At 55.2% G+C, this 23776-nt stretch overlaps 1 protein-coding gene across 6 annotated transcripts in view; it reads left to right on the top strand.

Moving 5' to 3' along the window:
• The first annotated feature begins 9147 nt into the window (after window positions 1–9147).
• Window positions 9148–23776, top strand: part of SLC5A9 (solute carrier family 5 member 9) — a 24078-nt gene continuing 9449 nt past the window's right edge. Inside the window, exons 1-11 of one of the 6 annotated variants that reach the window (XM_025871873.2) lie at window positions 9148–9300; window positions 11414–11485; window positions 14432–14536; window positions 14856–15020; window positions 16401–16506; window positions 17074–17154; window positions 17468–17673; window positions 17854–17989; window positions 18488–18595; window positions 20499–20649; window positions 22236–22404. In XM_025871873.2, coding sequence (XP_025727658.2) covers window positions 11471–11485; window positions 14432–14536; window positions 14856–15020; window positions 16401–16506; window positions 17074–17154; window positions 17468–17673; window positions 17854–17989; window positions 18488–18595; window positions 20499–20649; window positions 22236–22404 — 1242 coding nt within the window. In that variant the 5' untranslated portion in view covers window positions 9148–9300; window positions 11414–11470. The other 5 variants (XR_012379489.1, XM_073896790.1, XM_073896788.1 and 2 more) reach the window with 5 other exon arrangements.

The raw sequence follows: 23776 nt of genomic DNA, 5'->3' as shown, positions 1-23776 counted from the left end.
CAAATACAAGGTGAAAGGTGGCGGGGGGAGTGAGGAAAGGGCAGTCACCTAGTGGTTTCCCTGCGCCCTGGGACAGCCAGCTGGAAGAGGTCAAAATTTGTCCTATTCCTCCCCCCAGTGGCCATCTCTTGTACTGCATGTTCTGAAAAGGGCAACTTTTCCGGGACCTCAGACCCACAGGGGTCAGAATGACCTGCTCTGCAAGCCAGGGTCTTTTAAGAGAATCCACAGATGACTCTCTCCCTCCTCCGAATTCCGATATGACTGAAAATAATTATAGTTGTGCGCCTTCATCCTGCGTTTGCCAGCTATCACCAACGCAGGGCAAACTACGGGCAAAGGGTTTTATAGTCTCTCCTTTTGCATTCACACCAGCCAAGCCAGGTCTCGGAAGAGGGAGCCTACAAGAGGTGAGGCCACATGCCTAGGGTCACACAGTTAATAAGCTGGTGTCGTTCGACCTTATGTTTGTCTTACTTCAAATCCCCTATTCCTTTCTCTGTTCCTACCCTTAAGCTCTCCAGCTCAGTCTCCTTAAAGGAGGGGTCATTCTCCACTTTATTTTCTCTAGTCACAGGCCAAGCACGGAATTGGATACACAGTAGAAGCTGTGAATGCTGATGAGTACAAACTAACTGGGATGATTGATTGATGAGTTGCTGATTGAACATATATTGATCATTATGGACCAGTACCTAACTAGAGCCAGCAACTGGCTAGAAAGCCATCCCAGGACACGCCAGATGATTCTCCTCAAGCCCTACTAGGTTTGCTGAGGTCAGTGAGCTAGAGTACACCCTATTTGCTGCAGGCGACAGAGGCAGTATTGTGCCCATCCCATTTGCCACATGGGGATGCAGGGGAGCCAGGAGCCCTACAGATATGAGGGAACGTCCTCAGATAATTCCTGCAGGGAAGGCAAAGGACATGCAGTGGAGTCTAGCTAAGCAGGCTCCACAAGCCTGACAAGGGGCAAGTCTCTCTCTTGGCGACCTTTCCTCTTTCCAGTTGATGGGACCTGAGTCTGACAGGTCCTGACAGGCTATCAGGCTTCTAGCTGCAGAATAATCCAGGTGGTGCACCTGGTCTGGCCTGGTGGGCTGCGAGTGCCGGCCAGGGGTCAGCGCAGTGGGCCTGGGGAGGGCGGGGGTCCAGCAGAGCCCTTGGGAGACCTGTGCTCAACTCTTGTGCCTGCCACGCACCTGCCTCCGGACCTTGGACGAGTGACCGGAACTCTCTGAGCCCCCATTTTCCCACCAGAAAACTGAAGGTCATAACTTGCCTTGAAAAGAGAACGAACATTTCCAGATCCCGGAGCAGCTGTGCTGCGTCACCACACCAAATATCAGCATCCGTGTCCTTCGCCTGTGCTCTGGAGCTCAGCGCAAGTTCTCCAGCCCCATCTCCTGTCCCAGAGGGAATACTCCCGAGTCTGCAATAAGCCTAAAATGTGTGCCGCGTGTCTCTCAGCTTAGTGCTCACCAGCCTCCTCCCCAGTGCTGACTGAACGCACAGCTTTTTGGGGGAATTGGGAGGAAGGAGCCAAACCACCACCCTTTCCAAGAAGCCCTGGGCCAAAGTGACAGAGAGGACAGAGCACTGACCCTGTAGCTGGTGGCTTTGGGTGTCCATCTCTGTCTTGCTGTAAACTCTGCCCAACACCCTGTGGTCCTGGGAAATGTGCTGACTTCTCAGGGCCTTCGTTCCTTCCACTGTCAAGTGAGGACAATGCCCCTACTCCTTTATTTTATGTGGTAAAAATCAGAAAATGATACTTCAGAGTAAGGACACTTAATTGGGCAGAACGATTTAGGCTTTACTCATGAGTGTCTCCTTTCCATAGGGATGGTTTCTGAACCAGCATGTCACAGTCCTGGCTCTTATGGGTTTATATGTAGTAACCTTATCTTCATTTCTTGGTCTATTATGTAGAAATTAGAAAATGAAAAATTTGTGGCTGGCATTGTGTGGAATTCAAAAGTAATAATAACCGAATCATTCCGAACGCATAGCTTTTCAGCTTGGGGTATGCATTTTAAATCAGGGCCAGTGGACGGTGATAATAAGAAAACGGTGTGCTGTTTGGACTATAAAGTGCGGGACTCCTAGTACTCCCCAGCATCCATTCCTCTCTGTTCATGAGTAAATAAGTAATGCAGATTCTTGCTGGGCCACAGACCCCCCAAAATCATGAGGGCATTTCCCATCCTTCCCTGCAGCCTAGATGTGGCGACGTGACTGAGTTCTGGACAACAGGATAGTAGTGGAAGTGTTGTGTGCAGTTCTAGGAAACGTACACTGGAATGTCGAGGCAACGGCTGGACTTGGAGCAGCCATTTTAAACAATGAGGTAGAAGATGGCAGCAAGATGAAAGGAGTTCGGTTCGCTTAAGAAATCTGGGACTATCATACCAGTCTTGTTCCGTCCACCTCCAAACTTTTATGTGAAAAAAGATCTTGTTTAAGCTGCTTTTCACTTGGGTGTGTGTTACAGACAAACTTAGTCCCAGCTGATGGATGTTAATTTGCATGGTTTCGAGTTTTATACTTTATAAAGAGCTTTCAGGGGAAAGGAGGAAACTGATGCCTTATGTTATCGTTCATTTATTTGATGAAAATGTAACAGTGATGCACGGTCTACCAGGCCCTGGGCTGTGCACTAGGGACAGAAATGAATCCAACAAACCCTTGCCTTCCAGGAATTCACCCCTAAGAGGGGAAACAGAAGAGCAGTTATAACACAACTGATGGGAGTTTTAGTGGGGCACCCACAGGCAGCCACGGGGTGTCACGTAACCCAGAATTCAGGAGAGGGGTGGTACACACACAGTTCCTCACAGCTATCACAGAGACTAAGACAGGCAGGCAAGAGATTAGCTGGGGGAAACAACTAGAGGACAAAAGCAAGGAAGCAGGCATAACCAGGAGGAAAGGAGGGAAGGACAGAGAGATTCTAGACAGTTCCAAGAAGGTTTCTGCTGGCCTGGGGAGAGTCCTCCAGCCAGAGATGCCCATTCGATGAGCCACGCTTCCTGCAGGAAAGGGCATGCATGGTGTCAGCCACACTCAGCCGCTGTCGCCAAGAGAGGCTGGGGCCAGTGGACTTCAGGGTGAGCGCAGTGTTCAGTGCTGAGGGGGTGGGGGGCACGGGCACGCTGAGCACACCACTGCCAAGGCCACCTCGGCAAGGCTCGCTAGGAGTTCCATCTCGCATTTAGGTGTGTGTGTGTGGGGGGGTGCTTGGCCAGGCACCTGTTAGATCATTCTCACCCTTTGGACCTCAGCCAAACCCAAGACAGAAATAGTCTGGCATCTCATAGTTCAGCATCTCATTATATACACGTTATCTTATTTCATTTTCCCAACTCTCTATTTTTCTAATGTATTATTACCTCATTTTACAGATGCAAAATTTTGTGCTTAGTGGGTTAAATAATTCTTCCATCACAGTGTACCTAGTGAGCCACAGAACCAGGACTCAAATTCCTACCCCATCTGTAGCTCTCCTATTTTACCCATCAGCCATCCCAATCTGGCCACAGGAACTCACGACGGAGATCGAAATCCTGCAGGGGCTCAGCTAATGTGACCATGCCTCCCACAGACACTGTGCTTGGCAATTTATAAAACGTTTTCAAACCCACTGTGTTAACTCAAACTCATTCTTCCAACCACTCGTGAGATAGTTACTATCTCCATTTTAGAGAAGAGAAGAGAAAAGGGGACTAGAAAGGTGAAGGGCTTTGCCCCCCTCACCCAGCTGGTGCATGTAGGAGCCTAAATGAACTTGTGCTCGTCTGACTTGAGATCCTGTGTATTCTTGATGACTTCACAGTGTTGCTTAGAGAAGCTACTGGTTACGTGTGCGTACACATGCTCGTGTGTGTGCACGTGCCAGTCACACCTGTGCATGAGCTCTGGCCCAACCCCAGACCTTCTCCTAAGCTCCAAACAATGCCTCGGGAAACCTGTCCGCCCAGGGAAACCGTCTGCCCAGATCGGGGAGGGCTGTCCCCACAGTCACAGCAGCTGACTGGGAGCTGCGGTCTTCCCGGCCTGACCCTGGGGTCCTGGAGAACCCTGAGCACAGAATAAATTCTCCTTTCCCCAAGACAAGGTCACGAAGCAAGGACAGGTGCGGCCCCTCAGAACAGGGCCCCGCGGGCTGGAGGGAGCTTTCGGGCCCCCACGCCCTCCCCCAGGGCTCATCCGCCAGCAGCTTGAGCTCTCGGAGTCCGGGCCGGAGCCGCCGGACCGGGAGCCCGAGGTTGACAGCGGCCGCAGGAGGTTCTGTCCAGGCCGGGCGGCACAGGTAGGGGTCGGCGGGTCTCACGGGGATGTATCCGTAGTGACTAGAGCTTATAACCCTGTTCTTTTCCTTTCCTCTCTTGTCCCCATCCCTGGGGCTCTGTCACTGTCTTAGTCTGCCCATCCTATGTAATAATCCTTTCTTTTTTGGAATTTAGCATCTAGCCTGCCCCCCTGGGGCCTCCCCCCTTCCCCACTGTGCGATCCTAACCTGGGAGTACTACAGAAGCCTTGGCCCTTTGGGGGCTCGGGGTGAGGCGGCTCCATGAAGAAGCCAGTGCCCCCACTGGCCTCCACAGACACCGTGGTTCCCTCCTCTGCGGAGCTTCTCCGGGACCAGGCCGTGCTTACCTCTCTCTCCCCACTGCAGAGAGCAGAGCCTTCCGCTCTGCCAGGGCACCACTGACACATTCTTGGGGAAAGGTGCCCCCGGAGTTGTGCGATGCACAGCCCTGACAAAGCCTAGTGCAGTGTGCTCAGGGAGTGGCTGGGATCAATCAGATGGAATTGCATTTGGGTTTGAATTGATGTGATGATAAGGCACCTGGTTGGGGGGGAGGAATCATCGGCCATGGGAGCTGAGAGCTAGAGCAGTGGTGGGGGCAGGGCAGAGGTGGCCAGGGAAGGAAGGGTGGCTGAGGGCTGGGGTGGCAGGAGAGGGGCCGAGGTCTCTGGAACCAGATCCAGACCCCAACCCAGCCATCTTTTTGCCCTGCTCAGGGTTCCCACCAGAGGAAGCCAAGCGGAGCTGATTTCTCCTTAGACCGATCCATCTTCTGTGTTCTCTCCCCAGAGACATAGGATTAGGAGAAAAAGGAAGGGTGGTATAGCACGGCTGTTAGAGTGAACCAAGCCTGAATTCAAAATCCAAATAAACCATAACTGTGGGACATCACCAATGAGCTCCTCCCCTCGCCTAACAAACTGGGAATCATGAAGCCAAGCCCTACAGTTAATGTCACAATTTCGATCACCTGTGGGCTGTGACCTACCCAATACTTCTGGCATGTGCTGGCAAACTCAGTCCTTACCCTTCATTGTTCTGGAAGAGGAAGTTCACAGCAGGAAGCTGGCTTCGAGTGGTTTCTCAGGAAGAACTTGTGAGAAGGCAGGCGAGGCCAGCCAGAGCCACAACTGAGCCTGCTTGGGGTTCTTCCTGGGGCTGGGGTGCCGGGGGGCCGGAGGAGAGGGGGTTACCCAGGCAGCAGTGTGACAGGCAGTTTCCTTCCACGTGGAAGACATCGATTCCACTGTGGATTTGGGAGGGCCCTAGCCTACTTTGTATCATCAGCATTTCATGCCTCGTGTTCAAGATCTTGCCATTAGTGCCTCATTCCCTTGGCCAAAGGCTTCCCACCCGACCTGCGTGGGCTACAAGGTCGGTTCTTTTGGGGATGGAACAATCCCCAAGGCTGCTCTCTTGTGGCTCTCTGGAGGGGATGAGCACTTGTAGGCACTGGGAGTTGAAAGGAAAGGGCACCCGCCATGGAGGATCCTGGCCCTGGCACCACGGTCAGAGCAGGGACCCCAGGGGAGAGGAAGCTGCAAAGATAGACACGCTTCCAGCTCAGTAAGAACAGCCGGGACCCTCTCCTCTCCATCCTTTCAACTAGGCGCCAATCTCACCAAACCCGTTGTGCCACTTCCTCATCCTCCTCCAACCCCCATCCCAGCCCTCAGAGGGATCTTCTAGAATGCCAGTCTCCCCGCCCCCCTTCTTCTCATGCCTCCTGCCCCCACACTCTCCCTCCAGACCCCAGGCTGCAGCCCCCGCCCCTTCCACCAGCCATTCCCTGAACACACCGCTCCTGCTTACACTCCTGCAGAGCCCCTGTCTGCTCCCGCCCCCGGCCACCCCCTCTCTCACCCCAGCACAGTCCCTCAGAAACGACCTCCCCTCTCTAAGGGCTCACCTGGCTCCAGTCCCCAGGGACAGGAACGGGAATGAGGTTCCTCGGTCCCTGTAGGGGCTCACATCTAGTGATGCCACAGCAGTGCGATCAGTGGGGGGCGGAGTGGGGGGAGTGGGGACCTTCCCCAGGCCAGAGGAGAGGAGTCTTCTGGGAAGGGTCGGTGAAGGAAGACACAGCACAGAGGAGAATTGGAGGTGAGGCGGTGCGTGGCCCTCCCAGGCATGCAGCAGCACAGAAGTGCAAGGATTCTGACCCGAACTCTGAGGACACGAGGGAAGGAGGAGCCTCACATGGGCAGGCTGCCTGGGGGACAACCTGGCCACTGTGACAGCTGTGGACAGCCTGCCAGTGAGGAGCAGGAGGGTGGAGAGGCCACAGGCCCTGGGCCCTGGGCTTGGCTGGATGTGAGCAGCCAGCAGGAGGGTGGGGGAGGGGCAGGGCAAACACAGCCTCGGGAGGGTAGGGAGGGGGCAGGTGGGCTGTCCAAAGGGACTGATATTTTGGGTGGTGACCTCCCAAGACAAGGCCATAAGTCTGGATGAAGTCGCTGGCCCCAGGATTCCAAGAACTCTGGTTTCCAGGATCTTCAATGACGGCACAGCCTAAAGCCTAAGGGAGATACGGGCCTGAACACCAGAAGTCAGGCTTGGCTTCTAGTTACTGCAAACTACACATGCAATAAAGAGGATATAGGGAGGGGGACCCAAAAAGCAGCCTTCTCAAGTATGGTTCTTCTGTCCCCCTAGACTGGAACCCACCCAGTTCCATGTGTGTCCCCATGACCAGTGAGCCATAGCCATCCCCGCAGTGGCTGTAACTCCGAGAACAGTCTCCCTGCAGCTATTACTCAGAAATTATAATGTCCCGCACCATATGTTATTCACCTGTATCTTCACTGAAAGTTAACCACTCTCCTTGCAGGTCCCCCACCTTCCAGGGCGGGCTGCAGGACCTGCGTGTCGGGGGGTCGGGGGAAGGGGCTGTTGTCAGCGGGTCCCCTGTCTCTCCATCTCCCCGCCTGCCACACCTCTGCTGCACTTGGTGTGAAGGCCTTTCCCTGTAAGCCCGCCCAGCCTCCCAGACTGGACTCTGTTGCTCCTTCCGTGAGCTCCTCAGCTAGAAGGAAGGGGGTGGGCGGATCCTGCGTGAGCGACTGTCTTCCAGCCAGCCTGGGAGCCACAGCACGTGCACCGGTGTCCCCCCCCCCCCCCCCCCCAGCCAGGTGCAGCGCAGGTGCGCCCCTCCTGCAAGAGTGACAGTGTGACCACATCCTCTGTCTTGGGAGCTCTCCAAGAGGATTTCCTGCATATGTGAGGCCTCATCCTTGAATGCCAACACCTGCCTACACTGTTAAACCATTTTGGATGCAACTCTTCCTGTCTGGATTTCATAATCCACGCTAAATAGAAATCCATAAGGGTCGCACTATAATCTTTCCTCAGTGACTCTGGGCCATCGGTATGCACACGAATCCCCAGCTGCTGTGCAGGAACGCCCTCCGTTGAGAGCTGATGGAGCCTAACTTGTCAGTTTGTTCGCTCCGAGTTGGCGCATCTTTTCTCCTCATTCTTTCTACGTTACCTGGTTGTCAGGACGCGCATGAGCTGGGCGGCCATCGGTGGCTGGGCTCCCCCGCGGCCCTGCATGGCCCTGCCCGCCTCTGGCAGCCCCGCTCCCGCCGTTAAGTTGTTGTTTCTAATTTGTTGTGAGCACAAATAACGCGGCTCTGGGCAGAGCAAAACTAGACAGGCCCTGAGGGGGGATCTGGGGCTCACCGATAGGTCAAACATTGGGCTTTGTGTTACAAGCTTCACAGTATCTATTCTGAAGATTTCAAAACTTCCCTTGCTCCCTTCCTGGCCCTCTCCGGACTCGGGGCTGCTAAAATGCCCGGCTGGCTAACCGGTGGGTCTCAGATGCATCAGAGGAGGGGCTGCGGCGGGCCCAGGCGGCTGGCTTCGGGCCAGGGAAAATGTGTGGGGAGGGGCTCAGCGTCAGGCATCTGGGACACTGGGGCTGGGGGGCCAGGGCGGTCTGTCCATGGTCACTCTGCAGTGCAGTGAGATGTGCTGCTGGCTCGGGAAAGCAGGCCGCCCTGGTCCTGGGGTGGCTGGTCTTCCCTGGACCCAGCATGCTGTCTGTCCTTTCCAGGACCATTCATTTATCCCAGCACCCATCAGGTGTGAATTCTGGCCCCCCCCTGTGGCTTGGAATAAACATGTCTCTTCCCGGGCCTCAGTGTCCTATGCTGTAAAAAAAAGGAAAAGTGACACCTGGGGGTGGAGGAGTGGAGGCAGGAGCACGCGATGTGGTAGAGGCTTTGCAAGGGTCATGGCACTCTCTCCCCCTCTCCTCCCGTGTCTTCCTTCTGGGAATAAGGAAAATTGCATTGAACTCACTACTGAGAAACCTGGACTCTAGTCCCAGCTCCACCTTACTTCCCTGTGTGACCTTTCCCTCCCTGGGCCTCAGTTTCCCCTCCACATAAGCAGGAGCTTGAATAGCTCGACTTCTGAGGTCCAGAATTCCAGCATTCTCCTTCTTTCCTCCTCCGCTTCCTCCTCCTGCTCCTCTCAGGGGTGGGAGTGTGCCCGCGTGTGTGCATGTACGTGTGTGTATGTACGTGTGTGCGTGTGTATGCACGTATGTGCATGTACGTGTGTGTGCGTGTGTGTGCACGTGTGTGTGTGCATGTACGTGTGTGTGTGTGTGCGTGTATGACCTGGGGGCAGGGAAAGGGAGAGTCCTGCAGAGGATGGGGTGGCGGTTAGGAGAAAGGGGGACCAGGACTTCCCGTGCCAGTGGGGCTCAGAGCTTTCTTAGCAGCTAAGGGCACTTGGGGCTGTTTAATCATTAAAAGGAAGGAACGAAGCCAGGAGCGCCTCAAAGTCCAGCTGGTGGTGAGTGACTCTAACAGAGGAGCATGGAGCTGGCAACAGTGGGGCCTGGAGCGTCAGGAAATGGGGTCAGGACTGTGACAGCCCCACGCTCAGCACCGGGCTCTGGAGTCAGCCTGCATGCCTACGACATCGCGGTCCTGGTTGTCTACTTCGTCTTTGTCATCGGCGTGGGGGTCTGGGTGAGTAGTCCCAGAGGTTGGGGCCTGGCAGGGGAGGTGGGGCAGGCTCTCATCTCTGGCTGGTGGTGGAGCTGGAGGCAGGGTGGGCAGAAGGAAGGCAGATCAGGGAAGCACAGGGTTAAGATGCAGAGGCCTTCAGAAATCCATCTCTCCAGGCCCTTTTTTATAGACGGGCAGACTGAGGCCCAGAGAGGGGTGTGACTTGCCTGAGGGCACACAGCGAGCTGAGGCTGGCCAGGCAGGAACCCCCATCTCCCAGCTCCCTGTCTCGATGCATCTGCTGCCTTGGGCGCCACCCGTCCCTGGCAGCCCGGTCCCCACCCCTGCCCTCCTTCCCGTACCAAGATTGCCAACTCTGCGCACGCTCTACTCTTGGCCTACCCCACCCTCCACAGGTAGGTGTCTTGGCAAGGAGTAGTGCTTTCTAATGGAGCTGGGGTTTGTGTGCTCATGGAAAGGAAGCTAGGCAAGTCCAAAGGTCCTTCTGCTCAACATTGTTCACCAGAGCCTCAGCCCTGGGGCAAGGGGCCAGGCTCTGAGGTCAGGGAGTCCTGAGTTCAGATCCCGACTCTGACAGAGCCACGGAGCCCTGGGGACATGCAAATGCTCTGTGAGCCTCCGTTTTCTCGTGTGGACAGTGAGAACGATAAAGACTGCCCCACAGAGGGGTCATGGCCCTGAGTAACATGACACACCAAAGCACCTGGCCCAGTGCCCTGCATTGCAGGCAACAATACCGGGCAGGTGTCATCATGGCTCCTTCGGGAGACGGGCCAGCCCCCTCAGATGCTCCTGGGCGGCAGTGATTCGAGTCCCAGCCCGTCGTGACCCCGTTATGGTGGCGGGGTCACGAACCCTCTCTGGGCTTCAGTTCCCTCAGCTGTTCAGCGGGGTGAACAGTCCCTGCCTCCCAAGGCTGGTGTGAGGAAGAAATGAGCACACAGCTGATCACCGACTCCTGGCAGGAAAGGCACCAGCTCCTCAGTGACTTTGGACAAGTTGCTCCCTGACTCAGGCCTCAATTTCCTCATGTGTGAGAGTTCCTTCTGCTCATCTGGCCTGCCTGAGAGCCAGAGGTGACAGGTGAAGTTCAAGCAAAGGCTTCACAAGAACCAGCCCCTCCCCCTCATCACTCCCTAGCAACTAGGGACATTTCCTTGGGGGCAAAGAATCCCCTTTTACATTTCTCTTTTCCCTTCTTCTCCTTCAGGTATCTCTCCCATCTCTAGACCTAATCAGAGACCTGTCAGCTTCAGCATCTTTTTTTTTTTCTTTTAAGATTTTATTTATTTGTCAGAGAGAGACAGAGAGAGCGAGCACACAAGCAGGGGGAGCAGCAGGCAGAAGGAGAGGGAGAAGCAGGCTCCCTGCTGAGCAAGGATCCCTGATGTGGGACTCCATCCCAAGACTCTGGGATCATGACCTGAGCCCAAGGCAGACACTTAGCCAACTGAGCCACCCAGGCTTCCTGAGCTTTAGCATCTTAATAAAGTCTTCAAGTTTCTGCTTCCCTGCTCACCACCCCGGCTCCCAGCCCTTGAGGCCCCAGAGGAAATTCATTCACATCCACTCTCCTCTTGTTCTTCAGAGGAGGGGTCTGTGCGGGCTCCTGCACAGGCTTCACAGCGTGGTCCCACTCCAGGCCCGGGCAGGAGAAGCCCCAGACGGAGCCCTCCCTCTGCCTGGGGCTGCAGGGCTTTCTGCCATCCAGGCCCCAGTGCGGGAGTCCTGCAGAAAGGAGGGAGGGGGCGGCCTCCGTGCAAGCCCGAGAATCAGAATCAGATAATTTCCTGAAACGAAGGTTGGACAGAGGGAGGGCTAAGAGGACAATAACCGTATCTTGCACACACGTCCAGCACAGTGCTGTCCGCGAAGGCTTTAACCTCTGTTGGCCCCTGGCTCTTCACACCAGCCCTGGCGGACGAACGGCGAGGCCCAGAGAGAGGCTGTGACCCTCCCAAAGGCGGGTAGAGTAAAACCAGTGAAACTACCCATCTGGTTCTCATGGTCTGGGTGCCCCCCCAGCGCCTGACCCAGGAAGAGGGAGGGACCTGAGGCGGGGCAGAGGTGCGGGAGCTCGGGAGACCCTCACCTCTCTCCCCTTCCTTACCAGTCATCCGTTCGTGCAAGCCGAGGCACCATTGGTGGCTATTTCCTGGCGGGGAGGTCCATGAGCTGGTGGCCGGTGAGTCGATCGTCCTCCCTGTCCCCTCCCACCACTGGATCCTCGTCTCGTCTGCTCTCGCCTTGACCAAGGCAGCAGCCCCCTGAGTGGGTTTCCTGGCGCTCTGGGTTCCTTCTCTGTGGTCCCCAGGCACCCCACAACCCAAGAGATCTTGCTAATGCACACGTCGGGTGAGTGCCTCCTAAGTGTGCGCCCTCAGCTGGACACTGCACCTATAGAAATAACCTAGAATGTTCCTGTCCCAGAGAAGCTCAGATTAGCTGGGCAGACAGACTCACAGACAACGGGAGGGAAGGAGAGGGGCTGTGAGTGCCTGTGGGAAGCCTCTGACCTCAGCCAGGGGAGGTGGGAAGGAGACATATCTGCTTAGTACCGTGGAGCAGTGAGGTGAGGGGGATCACAGACATCAGTCCCCAGCAACCTCGGGGAATCGACCCTGACACCTTTGCAGACCCCAGTCTCTTCTAGCTGACCACCTCACTTGTTTCTCTTGGTCCTCAAAACTGATTTCCTCTTCCTGAAATAGCACGGTGGGAGGTACGCCCTGCCTGGAAATCGAATCTTGGGATTGTCAGCCCCTGTGGTGCTGAGGCTGTGACACGCCCAGTCACGCCCAGGTCACACACACGTGTGTGCATGCACTCACAAACCACCAGCCACCCCTACACCCCGTTCTGGTTCTCACCACTTTCCCCACCTGCGCTGGTGACAGACTCCCTGAAGAGAAGAGGAGGTCCAGGACCCTGACAGAGCTCTCTGGAAGGTTCCAGTATCTGGGACAGGAGGAGGTAGGGCCAGGGAGCTCTCACGCCTTCAGCATGATAGAATCCCCAGGAGTGCAGGGGGTGGCGGGCCTGGCAGTTCACAGGGACGGTGACACTGGGTTCCTCAACAGGAGACAGCAAGCCTCTTGGAGGCCATTCTGCTCAGCTGATACATTCCCTCCCCACCGCCCCCATCACAGCTCTGGAGGGACAAGAAGCAGGAGAGAGAGCACCTCTCTGGTCCGTTCCGGGAGAGTGACCAGGGGCTGCCCTGGGCGCCCGCCAGTTCTGCAGAGAGCAGACCTCCCTGCTCCATGTGAAACTCTGTGTCTCCCTGTAGGGGTGAGGAAGCAGGAGGAGGGTGCTCCCAAGATGAGCGGCTGTGGAGACGGGCAGCCCCGGTGGGCGGGGCCATGAGCTGGGCCTCCTGTACTGGGCTGCCTGCACTGCTGAAGCCTGAGCAGGACCAGCCCTGCTTAGGGGGGTCTCCGTCCCATTTGTAGCCCTGGAGCTTGCATGTCTAGGTGTCCAGGTGTCTGTGACAGAAGTCCCATAGCTTTGTGCCACTCCCTACTAGGCCAGTCCTGAGAAGTGCCTCATTCCCCTCCCTATACCCCAAAGAGAGTGTGTGGCTGGGAAGCCAAGAGCAGAAGGAGCAACAGCATCCCTGCTCCAGAGGGGCCTGTCTGGTCCCCCTGCCAACCCTGATGGCCGATGTCTCCTTGAGTTGTGAGCTGGGAGCCCTGCACTGAGTGGGGGCGAGGCCCCTCCCTGCTCCGAGAGCAGCCTCGGGAAGGGCCCAGTGCTCTGTGCTCTGGCTAGGTGCTCCAGCCCAGCCCCACCAGCATCCCCAGGACCACCTGAATGTGAATGTGTGTGTGTGTGTGTGTGTGTGTGTGTGTGTGTGTGTGTGTGGCAGCAGGCTGTGGCTTCAGCAATGAGCAACATCAGGCCAGTTGTAATCTCTGGGCCTTTATGTTCTAGGCGGTCTGTTCTCTGAATGTCTCAGTACCTTTCCTTTCTCTTCACTTTCTATTGCCCAGCACCCCCAGAACAGGCAGTGGGAACAGGTGAGTCCCCACATTTTACAAGTGGAGAATCTGAGGATTTGCAAGAGGAAGTGATTTTATTAGGGTGACACAGGGAGCAAGCCCAGAGCGGAGCTCTTCCCCTCTGGCCCCGGTCGCGTCCCCAAGGCCTTGCCTCCACCCAGGCCCCAGAGCTCCTCCCTCTGTCCCTTTCCCTGCCCAATGAAGGATCCCATCAAATGATCAAAGATGACAGTAATGAGTGCTTATTAGGTGCCCAGCAATAATCATGCACTAGTTACTGGAGTCAGACAGCCAGGGTTCAAAGATTCTGTCACTCACTAGTTCTGGAGCTCGGGCAAGCCATTTATCTGTGCCTCGGTTCCCTCCTCAGTCAAATGGGGATAATGATGGGACATCCAGCCCAGAGCTGTGGTGAGGGCTGCCTGAGGAAACCTAGAACAGCACCCGACACTTGGCGACGCTGCTTCCATACTAACCGTGATGTTGTCCTTCTATCAGTGTCTCTATGGCCTCAGAGTAGTTGGCTACCTCCTGGAGAAACATGACTCAACTCGGAGGCTGGCCCAGCCTGTGTTCAGCCCCTCGGCTCCTCCCTCTTCCTGGTCTTGCCCTGGAGCCTGGAGGCACTGGGGTGGCGGGGGCCTCCCCAATCCCTCTCGTGGGGACTTCCCCTCCTCCCCTAAGCATCCTCATCTCTGGAGGCCCCTAGATGGACGGCCCCAGTGCAGAGCCTTCTCCTCCCTACATGACCCTGCTCTCCGTGGCTTTCCTTCTTTCCCACTTGGCCACTCACTGCGTGGCCTGAAGGCCTTGGCTTTGTTTTTCCCAACATTATTTCCTTCCTCTGTAAATTGAAAAGATTAATGCTCATCTCTCGATATGTTTATGCAGATTAAGTGTATTGGTGCATATTAAATGCCTTGCACAGTGCCCGCATACAGGAGGTACCCAGTAAATGTCAGTTCCATCCCTCCTCCTCTGTGCTCCCTCATGTGCCCTCCTTCCTCTGATCTCAGATTTCCTGAGCCTGGCTCCTGCTCTGTCCACAGCTCCTGAAGCCCATGGTCCTGGCTCCAGGCTGATTTGGATTAAAACTGACCCTGACCCTTGACTCCACTTGTGCCCTGCAGATTGGAGCCTCTCTGATGTCCAGCAATGTGGGCAGTGGCTTGTTCATTGGCCTGGCTGGGACAGGAGCCGCTGGAGGCCTTGCTGTGGGCGGCTTCGAATGGAACGTAAGGAAGCTGGCCTGGAGGCTTCTCAGGGATAATGGAGGTCTGAAGCCCCTTCGCCCCCCATCCCAGGCTTTAGTGCTGAGGGGAACCTTGGAGGTGCCTGGGGAGGCTGCATGGTAAATCCAGAACCCATTTTACAGATGAGGAAATCAAGGCCCAGAGGACACAGAGGGACTCATCAGAGGTCACACAGCACTAAGATTAGGTCCCAAGTCCCTTGTTCCCAGCTCGGTGCTCCCCAGCATCATGATGTGGGGGAGGGGCCTGCCCCTCCATCTGCATCTAGGACATGGATACCTACTTCTCTCCACTCTCCAAGGCAACTTGGCTGCTTCTGGCCCTGGGCTGGATCTTTGTCCCGGTGTACATCGCCGCCGGTGTGGTCACAATGCCGCAGTACCTGAAGAAGCGATTTGGGGGCCAGAGGATCCAGGTGTACATGTCTGTCCTGTCTCTTATCCTCTACATCTTCACCAAGATTTCCGTGAGTACCCACTCCAGTGTGGCCATCTTGTCTCTCTGAAAATGCTGTTTATTTTTTTAAGAGTTTATTTATTAGAGAGAGAGAGAGAGAGAGCACTAGCAGGACAAGGGGCAGAGGGAGAGGGAGAAGCAGGCTTCCTGCTGAGCAGGGAGCCTGATGTGGGGCTCCATCCCAGGACCCTGGAATCATGACCTGAGCTGAAGGCAGATGCTTAACTAACTGAGCCACCCAGGCGCCCTAAAATGCTGAGTTTACATCATGGCTTATTGCTGGATGTAGGGATGGATGGATAGATAGATAGATAGATAGATAGATAGATAGATAGATAGATAATAGGTAGGTAGAAGGAAGGCAGGCAGGGAGGGAGGGAGGGAGGAAGAAGGGATGAATCCACATACCTTCAATGCAAGCTCCCGCTCAGCAGTGGAGTGATCACAGATGGATGAGAAATGTCTGTTGCGTAAATGACGTCCCTCTATTCAAAGGGTTACTCCTCTAGAGCGCATTCATTCATTTATCTTTCCGCTAATTGATTCTCCATTCAGCACCATGCACTGATTACCTAGAATGTTACAGTTAGAAAGGTCCTTGTTCTTCCTCCACTGACCCACACTTAGAAAACAAACCTAGGGCAAATGGTTTGCCCATGTCCACACAGGATGTAGCCATGGGACTGGAACTGAAGTTTGGGTCCCGTGCCCCGGGCCAGGGATCCTTGCACACTGTCCTGTTGTAGCCCTGGGATGGGTTCATGAAACAACCGTGCAGTGGGGTCAGCAAGAAGGCACTGAAAGGGGCCGAGTCTGTGAGCTTCCAGGTCAAGAGTCGGGAAAACTGTATAGCCGCTTGTCTACCAAGGCTTGAAAATGAGCCCAAGTCAGCTCAGGCAAAGGACGTTCTCTGAGTCCCCTAATAAACCTGAGCGCGCAGAGCGTCCGGAGGTCCTCTCACTGGGCTCCCGGCCCGGCCCGTCAGCCAGGGCCCGCCTGCAGCTGCAGGGGCCTCTGCTCTGCTGGGGAGCAGGCAGCGAGCTTCTGGGTGCCTGCTTTCTCTTCTCTGACCCCTGCTCCCCACTTCACCTCCTCTGTCTTCACTTCACTCCTTCACCCCTGCCTTCAGGGCAAGACTCTCCTATCTGCGCCACCAGATGACATTGCTCCAGGTTTCAAAGTTTTATGTGGTTCTCCTTTGCTTGACAATCCCTATGGCTCCTCAGCATCTGCAAGGTCAAGCCCATCCTCAGCATGGCACTTGAGGGTCACCCTCATCATGTGATGAGGACTGACAGCACTTGATATCGCTGAGCAGGAGGCGACATACCCTGGTGGCCACAGCGAGGGCCTCAGGTGACCTGGACTCCTGGGTCCCGGCTCTCTGCAGACTGACATCTTCTCTGGAGCTCTCTTCATCCAGATGGCTTTGGGCTGGAACCTTTACCTCTCCACGGTGATGCTCCTGGCAGTGACGGCCATCTACACCATTGCCGGTAGGGCCGAGGGCAGGTCTCACTGGGGTGCGGGCACCGCGAGCAGAAACCGAGAGACAGGGAGAGGTGGAGAGGGATGCCTAGGGATGCAGCAGTGAGCAGGGGTGCGGCTAGGAGACCATCATCAGGACTGGAGTCACCAGGACTGCTCCAGACAAAGCCACCAGCCCTCCTTCCCCTGTGTCCCCCAGAGCACCTCTCGCAGGCCTGGGCACCTGGGACCCTGGCTTGTGGCTAAGTCAGCCTGCAAAGATGGGGAATTTCCATGGTGTTGGGAGGGGAGGGAGGGAGGCTTCCCGGTGGAGCTACCAGCACAGCAGAGAAATAGCCCTGGGGTGTTAAAAACAACAAGAGCTAACTGAGGCACAGTGGCCACACTCAGGGGCCGCTGAGGAGAGAAAGAGCTAGACCGGAGCGCCTGTAGCCGGGAACGGCCAGTCGGGGGAAGGTAGGTGGCCGGAACCCACCTGCTAAGAGGGCTCCCCAGTGTGGCCAAGCACAGGACAGACACCCAGAGAAGAACCCGCTGTTGGTGCCGACTGATGAGCCCTCTCCTTGGGTCTGCAGGGGGCCTCACAGCCGTGATCTATACAGATGCTCTGCAGACAGTGATCATGGTGGGCGGTGCCCTGGTCCTCATGTTTCTGGGTAAGGAAGAGACCTGAATACACCCCACCATCATGTAGGAATTGCTCTCTGATCTATCTTGGGCTTTCACCTCTGTGGTTTGATTAGAACTTTCCAGAGCATCCCACCACCCCCACTGCCAGGATGGGGTTACCAAAGAGCAGAGTTCTTGCTATACCAGCTAAGGGTCTGAGCCCCACATCTCTCCCCCATTCCCAAGTCCCATACCAGTTCCAAGCCCCAGGGCCCCACATGGGACTGGAAGCTAGGGTAGGGGCATGAGACACCCAGTGGGTCTCAGGGCTGTGTCACTAACTGTGGTCTCTCTCCACAGGCTTTCAGGAGGTAGGCTGGTACCCAGGCCTGGAGCAGCGGTACAGACAGGCCATCCCTAATGCCACAGTCCCCAATACCACCTGCCATCTCCCCCGGTCTGATGCCTTCCATATGCTCCGGGACCCTGTGAGCGGGGACATTCCTTGGCCAGGCCTCATTTTCGGGCTCACAGTGCTGGCCACATGGTGCTGGTGCACGGACCAGGTGATGCCCCAGCCAGGCTTGGCCCAGCCCATCACAACCTGGGGTGGCTCCCTGCAGGAAAACCATGCATCTAGATGCAGAGAGGGTCGGGGCTTGTTTCAGGACCACCTCAGGGCCCACCTGTGACTGAGCTGAGCCCCACCTGACCTGAGTGGCCTTCCTCCACCCCCCCCTTTCCAGGTCATTGTGCAGAGGTCTCTCTCTGCCAAGAATCTGTCCCATGCCAAGGGGGGCTCTGTGCTAGGGGGCTACCTGAAGATCCTGCCCATGTTCTTCATCGTCATGCCCGGCATGATCAGCCGGGCCCTGTACCCAGGTAGGAGCTGGACAATGCTGCACTGGTGGTGGGGGTGAGGGGTGGGGAGGGGGTGTCCCATGCTATTTCTATTAAGATACATATGTGTTAGGCTTTGTGGGCCAAACATACAATAAGTATTTCAGAAGAAGAAATTTGTATCTAAATGTCATTTTAAAATCCTACACTCCCTTTATGAGGGAAAGACCAAAGAAGGCATTCTCGGTACCTTCCAAGGATTTTTGCCTTTTAGCAAGATATAAGGCCTAAAACCCACAGGAGTCTGTCAGGCTTTGCAGGGTAGTATGTGGTCAAGAGATTTATTGGAGACAGCTAAATCGTGGTACCCAGACATCTGCCTGCCCCTTGAACCTCTGGCTCCTGCAAGAGATGCTGGTTCCTGCCAGAGTCACCAGGATACACTTTCCTGTAGTTTTTTTCCTGTTTGAAAGCAAATATTGGGCCAAAGCAAGGAGGCACAGGAAGACTTGGCTCTAATAGCCCTCACTTCTTCTATAGATGAGGTGGGCTGTGTAGACCCTGACATTTGCCGAAGAATCTGCGGGGCCCGAGTGGGCTGCTCCAACATCGCCTACCCCAAGCTGGTCATAGCCCTCATGCCCGTCGGTGAGTCCTGTCTCCCCACGCCACCCTTCACATCATCCCCCAGCTTCCTCCAATCCCTGCTGCCCAGGAGGGTTTGCATTAATGGTGGACATGGACGGGAATAGGGAATAAGAACCTTCACCTCCACACCTCCTTCCCCCAACACACGTGCGCGCACACACACACACACACACACACACACACACGTGCACGTGTGTATGCGTGCGCGCACACACACACACTTCTCACAAGTGTCTATAAAGCACCCACTCTGGCTCTAATCGTGGAGATGCAGGGATGAAAGGCAGGCCCCTGAGCTCGGGCTTTATGCCATCCCCAGGACACCTGGGCTCACTGAGGATACAATGCTATGTCACCAGTGTGGGGACACAGTGGGGCTGAGGGAGCCCTAGGAAGACACCTGACCCGGCCCAGGGGAATGTTGGAGAAGGTTTCCCAGAGGAGAGGAAATGGAGCTGAATCCCAAGGAACATCTTAGGCAGACGAAGCTAGATGCAGGTGGGAAATGTCATTCGGGGAGGAGGGACTATGTGTGCGAAGGCTGAGGGCTGGCAGAGAGCAGGGTCTGAAGCAGCCCCGCAGGGTTCACCTGCAGAGGAATGGACGACAGTGGTGGAGAGGAGGCCGTGGCCACACCTCACCGTGGAGCAGAGCCTTTCCTCTGGGTTTTAGGCCAGAGCACATGAGGGGATTTGAGCTTCTGAAGGACCAGTGTGATGGAGGGTTCACTCTGCAGGAGGCAGAGGGATGGGGTGCTGGTGGCCGGGCCAGGTCTGTGGTTTCAGGGGTGGACAGAAGGGGTTTAAAAGATCTTCGTGAGGTAGAGGCGGCAGGATTTGGTGACTGATTACATGTGAGGGAGGAGAAAGACGGAGGGATCTAGAGGGGGCTCCCACGTCCTGGGTTTACAGTGATATTGAGAGTGGGGACATAGGGAAAAAGCCAGGGTTATGAGGGAAGTCCTTGAGTTGAGCCTTCCCCTCCCTCCAGTAGAACAAGAAAGGAATCAAAGAAATAGTAGAGATGGTAGGAGGCCCGGCTAGGACAGGCCGTCCACAGTGGGGGCTGATCGAGGGAGGTGGGAAGGAAGGGCAGCAGGAGGGGGTCCAGGATAACTGAGTGTCTGCTGTGGAGATTGGAGTTTGCTAACCAAAGGAAGCAACAGAAGGCCCCGGAGGAAGGTGCTGGCCTGGGTTTGTTTGGAACGCCTTGAGTCTTTCAGGGAGACCTCCGGGAGGTGATGAAATACTTGGACTGGGGGGAACGAGGGCCGAGGTGGGCCGACAGAGAGTGGTCTCCCCAGGGACCCATGAGTGGTTGTTTCTAGAAGCTTGATCATTAGAGTCATAGAGACCTCAGATATCAGTGGGTTCCACCCTCTCCTGCTATGCGGGGGGAGGATAGGTCCAGAAAGGAAGGAACTAGTTTAAAGATCACACAGCTAGTTGCTTGCAGAACCAGGAAACAAACCCAGGCCTTCTGCCTCCCAGTCCACGGCCTTAACCCGGCACCACCGTGTCCATGAAAAGGCACAGAGACTGAAAACACTCCATTCTTAACAGGCACCCTCCTCCCCACCAGGGGCCCCTAACCAAGTGTCTACAAGCTCTGAAGCCCAGATTGAGGTGTCAAAGCTACAGGGTCACCTGGGCCCATCGCTCTTAGTGATGCAGATGAGGAGGCTGCGCCTGGGCAGGGGCGGTGTAGGGGACTCACTCAGGGCCGTGGCGCTTATCCGGAAGCGGGCCTCCAGGTCTCCCGGATTCCTCATCCGTACGGATGGGAACCTCATGCAATAGCATCCCCCACAACCCTGGCTCTGCTGGACCCTGTAGCCACCGTGGCCCCTGGCAGAGCTGGCCTTCCCAGGCTGGCTGCCCATGGAGACCTCGCCTCTCCCCAGGTCTGCGGGGCCTGATGATCGCCGTGATCCTGGCCGCCCTCATGAGCTCACTCACCTCCATCTTCAACAGCAGCGGCACCTTGTTTGCCATTGATGTGTGGCTGCGCTTCCGAAGGAAGGCTACAGAGCAGGAGCTGCTGGTGGTGGGCAGGTGCACTGGCCCCTCCTTCTGGAGCGCCCCCTCCCAGCAGGCAGAACCCCTCTCCCCTCTCCTCCTTGTCCTGGGCTGCCCTTGGCGGGGAGGGGGATGAGGTGGGGTCTGGGCCCAGACTGGCAGTCAGAGCACCTGGTTCTATCACCAACTTCCTACATGACCTCAGGTGAGTCCCTTCCCAACTCTGGACATTCCTCTGCTTCCAGAATAAGGAGAGGAAAAAAAAAAAGTCTCTTCCCGGTCTGTTCAACTTTCTCTTTCTCTGATCAACAGAGTAAGTGAGAGAAGCTGACAAAGCATTTAAGAAAGGGAAGGTGAACTGCATGGGGGGGATAGTTAGCAAGCAGCTCACCCCCAGGAGCTTTAGATCTGCCCAGCTGTTATCCCAGGAAAACAGAAAGCTTGTTAATTTACTCCATCAGACTCACCCTAAGCATTCCCCTTGCATCACAGCTTGTGCGGGGGACACTGGGGCACCTTGTACTAGCCTGCCCTGAGGGCTGCTAATGGCAACAGGAGTGCAGGTAATGCAGCGTGGGGCCACCTCAGCCGGGAAGTTCGCAGGGAGGCTGCCTCCAGTGGATGCAGAGCCTTGAACAGCAAGCTGGAGAACTTGAACTTTATCTCCTTGGTTTTGATTTTGTGCTTTTCAAAGTATCACTTGGTGGCTTATTTTCTTTTTCTCCCTAGGCTTGTCGTTTACACTGGGTTAAGGGGCACTTCCCGAACTCTTTGCTTCATAATTTAAGGCTCTGTGACTCAGGTGTCTGGGCTAACACGCGGGGCCTGAGCATTTAAGGATCTGCGAGGGGAGGGATGAGCAACTACCACTTGGGTAGCTGCTGCTCTAGTGGGGCCTGAGGGGGAAAATGAGGGAGGGAAAGGAGAGGCGAGGACAAGTGCGCAGAGGCATTTCCAAAGACCCCTCCTTCATTCTTGTACTCAGCCTATTGCACTGCCTTTTATTTCATCCATAAGTGGGGTTTGAGCACCATCTCCTGGCCGTGTGCATTATTGCATCCAAGAAAAGTTTTCAACTTGTTCGCACAAAATCATAAGAGAGTGCTTTAGGGTTCTTGGGCCTGAGCCAGGATCAGTTGAGGGGGAGTCAGGAGGAGAAGGTGGGGTCCCCACTCTGAGCTAAATGTCAATGTAAGGGAGCAGTGGGTTAGAGCTGGAGGAGCACAAAGAAGGGAAAAGTCTCTGGAACTAAAGCCATCCTAGAGAAGGGGGCTGTCCTGCACAGGGTTTGGATGCAAAAGAGAAGAAAAGGCATCCAAGCCAAGACCAGAGGCCATTTACTGAAGTCGGGGTTGTTGTAAAAAGTATGGCTTTCTCCCTGAAGAGCAGGTGGCCTACGTGACCTCACAGACCCCAATTCAAAAAACCTGGGTTTCTTGGATTCTGGAATTCTGATATTCTGAGATTTTAGAGGCCTAAATTTCTGGAATCTTAGCATTTCCAGTCTCCTAGCATTCTCGGACTCAGTGACCATGCATTCCCTTCCCTTCTCCCTTCCCAGTTTCTGTGCCCCTCCCGTCCCCCCTACCCCATGCCTATGCTGCCCTGTGCCCTCCTCACAGAGTGTTTGTGGTGTTCCTGGTTGTCATAAGCACCCTCTGGATCCCCATCATCCAAAGCTCCAACAGCGGGCAGCTCTTCGACTACATCCAGTCTGTCACCAGCTACCTGGCCCCGCCTATCACCGCCCTCTTCCTGCTGGCCATTTTCTGCAAGAGGGTCACAGAGCCTGTGAGTGCAACAGGGCACCTGTCTCTCCCTGTACACCAGAGGGTCAGGAGGTCCGGTCTGTCTGCAGCCTGGTGTCTCTCTGAGACATATCAGACATACACACTGCCTCCTTTAGGCTTCCGTCTCCCCATCCATAGCGTCGGGTTTTGATTGATTCGTTCACTTGACAAACATTCATTGATCCTATTATGGAGGCTTCTAGATGCAATGGTTTACAGGGTTCATGTAGGTCCACCATCACTGGGCCAGATGGGAGGAAAGATGACTCAATAAGAAATACCAATAAAGTCTGCTGTGAGAGTGGGGGTCAGGGGTACCTAACCCATGGGATGCCTGGGAGCAGGCCAGGGAAGCCTTCCTGGAGGAAGTGACATCTGATCCTAGGCCGGATGGGGAAGAGAAGAATGTTCCTGACACATGGAAGTGTGTATAAAAGGCCAGGACAGACGGGAGGATCTCTGGGGTCTGTTCCCTCTCTAAACCCATAACGTTCTGTATGTAGGCAAAATACTAGCCACACATGGCCCCGCACATGCATCATTCACGAAACTGCTGAAAGGCCTGGGAGGAGCTAGCGGTGCCAGGACCACTGCCTTGGTTACCTCCAGGAGAACCTAGAAAAGAGGGGCCCGGTTCTGCTGGCTGTGCTTTGGGGGCTAAGGGATGTCATGGACACAACTCCACAGGGGCCACAGGAGAGCTCAAAGTCATTGCAAAGGACAACTCAGAAGCCCCTTTCCCCGGGGAGTACCCAGGCCACTTGTCGACTGTTTCCTGAGATCTAACCTCCCTGCTGATCACGATGGTACACAGCATGGCTCGGCTCGGCTGAATTCTGGATGTTTCTGCTCATTCCAGAATTTTTTTTTTAAGATTTTATTTATTTATTTGACAGAGAGAGACAAAGTGAGATAAGGAACACAAGCAGGGGGAGTGGGAGAGGGAGAAGCAGGCTCCCCGCTGAGCAGGGAGCCTAATGCGGGGCTCGATCCCAGGACCCTGGGATCATGACCCCAGCAGAAGGCAGATGCTTAACGACTGAGCCGCCCAGGCGCCCCTCATTCCAGAATTCTTGATATCAGGATCGGCATCTCATTTTTCTTAAAAAATACGAGCCCTCTGACCCTCACATACGGGGAACAGGTATAGGTTTGGGTCAAGTGGTTTTATAAACAAGATAGGGGAGTTGCCAGAGCTTTGCTTTGCTTTGCTTTGCTTTGCTTTCCCTTTCTTCTTTTTCTTTTTCTTTCTTTCTTTCTTTCTTTCTTTCTTTCTTTCTTTCTTTCTTTCTTTCTTTCTTTCTTTCTTTCTTTCTTTCTTTCTTTCTTTCTTCCTTTCTTTCTTCCTTTCTTTCTTCTTTCTAGAAGAGCTC

The sequence above is a fragment of the Callorhinus ursinus genome, unplaced genomic scaffold (assembly GCF_003265705.2).
Source record: "Callorhinus ursinus isolate GAN/ISIS: 27379988/994484 unplaced genomic scaffold, GSC_fseal_2.0 scaffold9, whole genome shotgun sequence".
In the NCBI taxonomy this organism is placed as follows: Eukaryota; Metazoa; Chordata; class Mammalia; order Carnivora; family Otariidae; genus Callorhinus; species Callorhinus ursinus.
This window is presented reverse-complemented; position numbering and strand designations above follow the sequence as displayed.